Consider the following 2,490-nt stretch of genomic DNA (forward strand, 5'->3'; position numbering starts at 1 on the left):
CGCTCTGCTCCCCAGCTCTGGAACTCACTCCCACCCGACCTCCGCAACATCAACTCTCTCCCTCTGTTCAAAACTAGACTAAAAACCCATCTGTTCCAGCTCGCTTATCTGTAAATACACTGTTCCTGTTTTGTTTGTTTGTTTTGTTTGTTTTGTTTTTTGTTTTATTTGTTTTGTTATTACTACTTACACTTTTATGTTCCCTATATCTGTCTTTTATTCTCTGTAAAGCGTCCTTGAGTGTTAGAAAGGCGCTGTTAAATAAAATGTATTATTATTATTATTATTATGTTTTAACTACAGCCCTTCTGTAAATTTGAAAAATAAGTATAATTTGAAATGGGACTCGGGTTCAATTAGATATTTGGGGGTGAACATTCCAATAGACTTGACAACTTTGTTCTCACTTAACTACCTTCCCTTGAACAAAAAGATTAGGGAAGACATAAGGAGATGGGATCTTTTACCTTTTCTTAATTTCGGATCACGAGTGGAATCGGTCAAAATGGTTATTTTGCCGAAATTGATGTATCTCTTTCAATCTCTTCCAATAGATATACCCGACCAACAATTTCAGGAGTGGGACAAGCTTATTTCAAGGTTCATTTGGCAGGGACGAAGGCCAAGAATTAGATACCAGAGATTACAATTGACAAAAATCAAGGGCGGGGTTTCTCTCCCATGCTTAAATGACTACTATACCGCTGCTCAACTGAGGCCATTAATATGCTGGTGCAACCCAGATTATCGTGCTAGATGGAAGGAGATTGAGGGTGCTATGTCAGATAAATTTCCAATTCAGGCTGCAATTGGGGACAAGGATTTGTTATACAATTTAAAGGAATTGGGAAACCCATGGATCTGTTTGTCACTTAAGATATGGAACAAGGTAATAGCTCAAAGTAACCTGAAGGATGGGGTAAAGGTCTTGAGATGGTGTGCGTTTGATACAGATTTTTTGCCTAATAGATGGGACGCAAGATTTAAGAGATGGACTTCGCAAGGCTTAACAGCATACTGTACATTTTTGCATAAGGGGACTATGAATAGCTTTCAAAATCTGAGGAGGCAATTTGGCTTAGATAAGGATGATTTTTACAGATTCCTTCAGGTCCGGCATTATATTGACCAAATGCAGAAGAGGTGTACAATAGTAGGCGGGGATAACATTCTGTTAAAAGTGTTTATAGAGGCTTATCTTGTTGGCTCTAACCGGAAGCTCATCTCAAGAATATACAAGGGGCTACAACAAACAAAAGGTAGTTCAATGTCTGTAAAGCAAAAATGGGAACAGGAAGGAAATTTTGTCTTAAATGAAGAAGATTGGGAGAACTTATGTGAGATACAGTGGAAAACTTCCAGTTCATCTTTATGGCAAGAGTTTTGCTGGAAAAACCTTATAAGGTTTTTCATTACTCCAGCTCAAAAGAAGCACTACACCAATTCTTCGGCATGTTGGCGACAATGTGGGTGCCTCGAAGCAAATCATTTTCACATTTTCTGGTCCTGTACATTATTGATTCCATTTTGGAGGGAGGTTTATAAAGCTTTGCAAAGCATTTTTCAGGTGGACATTCAATTTAAATTTGAGTCTTTATATTTAGGTGCCTTAACAACAAAAAATGTTTCTTCTCATGTCAAATACTTGTTTCAGATCTTAAGTGCTGCTAGTAGAAAAGCTATTACTAGAAGGTGGTTAAAACCAGGAAAACCCACCATGGAGGAATGGATTGACATTATCTACGATATTTTCAAGATGGAAAGGATTACTTTTGCTTTGAGACTGCAACAGGGAACTTTTTTGAAAAGATGGGAAAGATGGATAACATACATCACTCCATTACGCCCTTCATTTGTTTAAAGTAGATTTGGGTGTCCTTTTTTTTAATTTGTTATTATTCCCCCTCGGAAGAGGGCTTTTTGAGTCATTGAGGTTTACCCCAACATGTTTGTTCAGTTTTCATTCTGATTTTACTAGGTCTAAAAATGGTTATGAGTATGTAATGTAGAATGAATGTCTAAAGGGTCCTGGCTTACTTTAGTACTGTCTACCGAGCCGGTGATGCTTTTGTTTGTGTGGGTTATTATTGTATAATTGCAAATGGCTCAATGAGAAGTATGTCAGGTAGTGTCATGGACTATATTGTATGGACATGTAAGATCAAAATAAAAAAAGAATATAAAAAAAATAAAAAATAAAATAAAGAACAGTAGTAACTTATTTAAGGCTTAACTTTTAGCATTAATTCCAAAACAGTTCAAATTAGACTTAGAATACGTGAGCACATAACAGCAATCAGCCATGTTTATATGAACTGCCCACTAACGTAGAACTTATCCTGCTTATGTTCCTGTCGTTGATCAGTTCTATTGGAGCAGGAATAGCCACACAGAATGTCTATTGGTTTACCTGTTTCTTAACCAGCTTGTCTTTCATGACTCACTGATCAAAAGCATCCGCTGACCTTATTTTGGAAGAGACTTGTAAAA

The 2,490-nt window shown here is 36.9% G+C and overlaps 1 protein-coding gene across 1 annotated transcript; it reads left to right on the forward strand.

The window, feature by feature from the left end:
• Positions 1 to 311: 311 nt before the first annotated feature.
• LOC116686550 (uncharacterized) lies at positions 312 to 1,804 on the forward strand. Its single transcript, XM_032511562.1, has 2 exons — positions 312 to 1,402; positions 1,633 to 1,804. Exons 1-2 carry the CDS (start codon positions 506 to 508, stop codon positions 1,669 to 1,671), a joined length of 936 nt encoding a protein of 311 aa, XP_032367453.1. The 5' UTR covers positions 312 to 505; the 3' UTR covers positions 1,672 to 1,804.
• Positions 1,805 to 2,490: the final 686 nt, after the last annotated feature.

The sequence above is a fragment of the Etheostoma spectabile genome, unplaced genomic scaffold, assembly GCF_008692095.1.
Source record: "Etheostoma spectabile isolate EspeVRDwgs_2016 unplaced genomic scaffold, UIUC_Espe_1.0 scaffold393, whole genome shotgun sequence".
Lineage (NCBI taxonomy): Eukaryota > Metazoa > Chordata > Actinopteri > Perciformes > Percidae > Etheostoma > Etheostoma spectabile.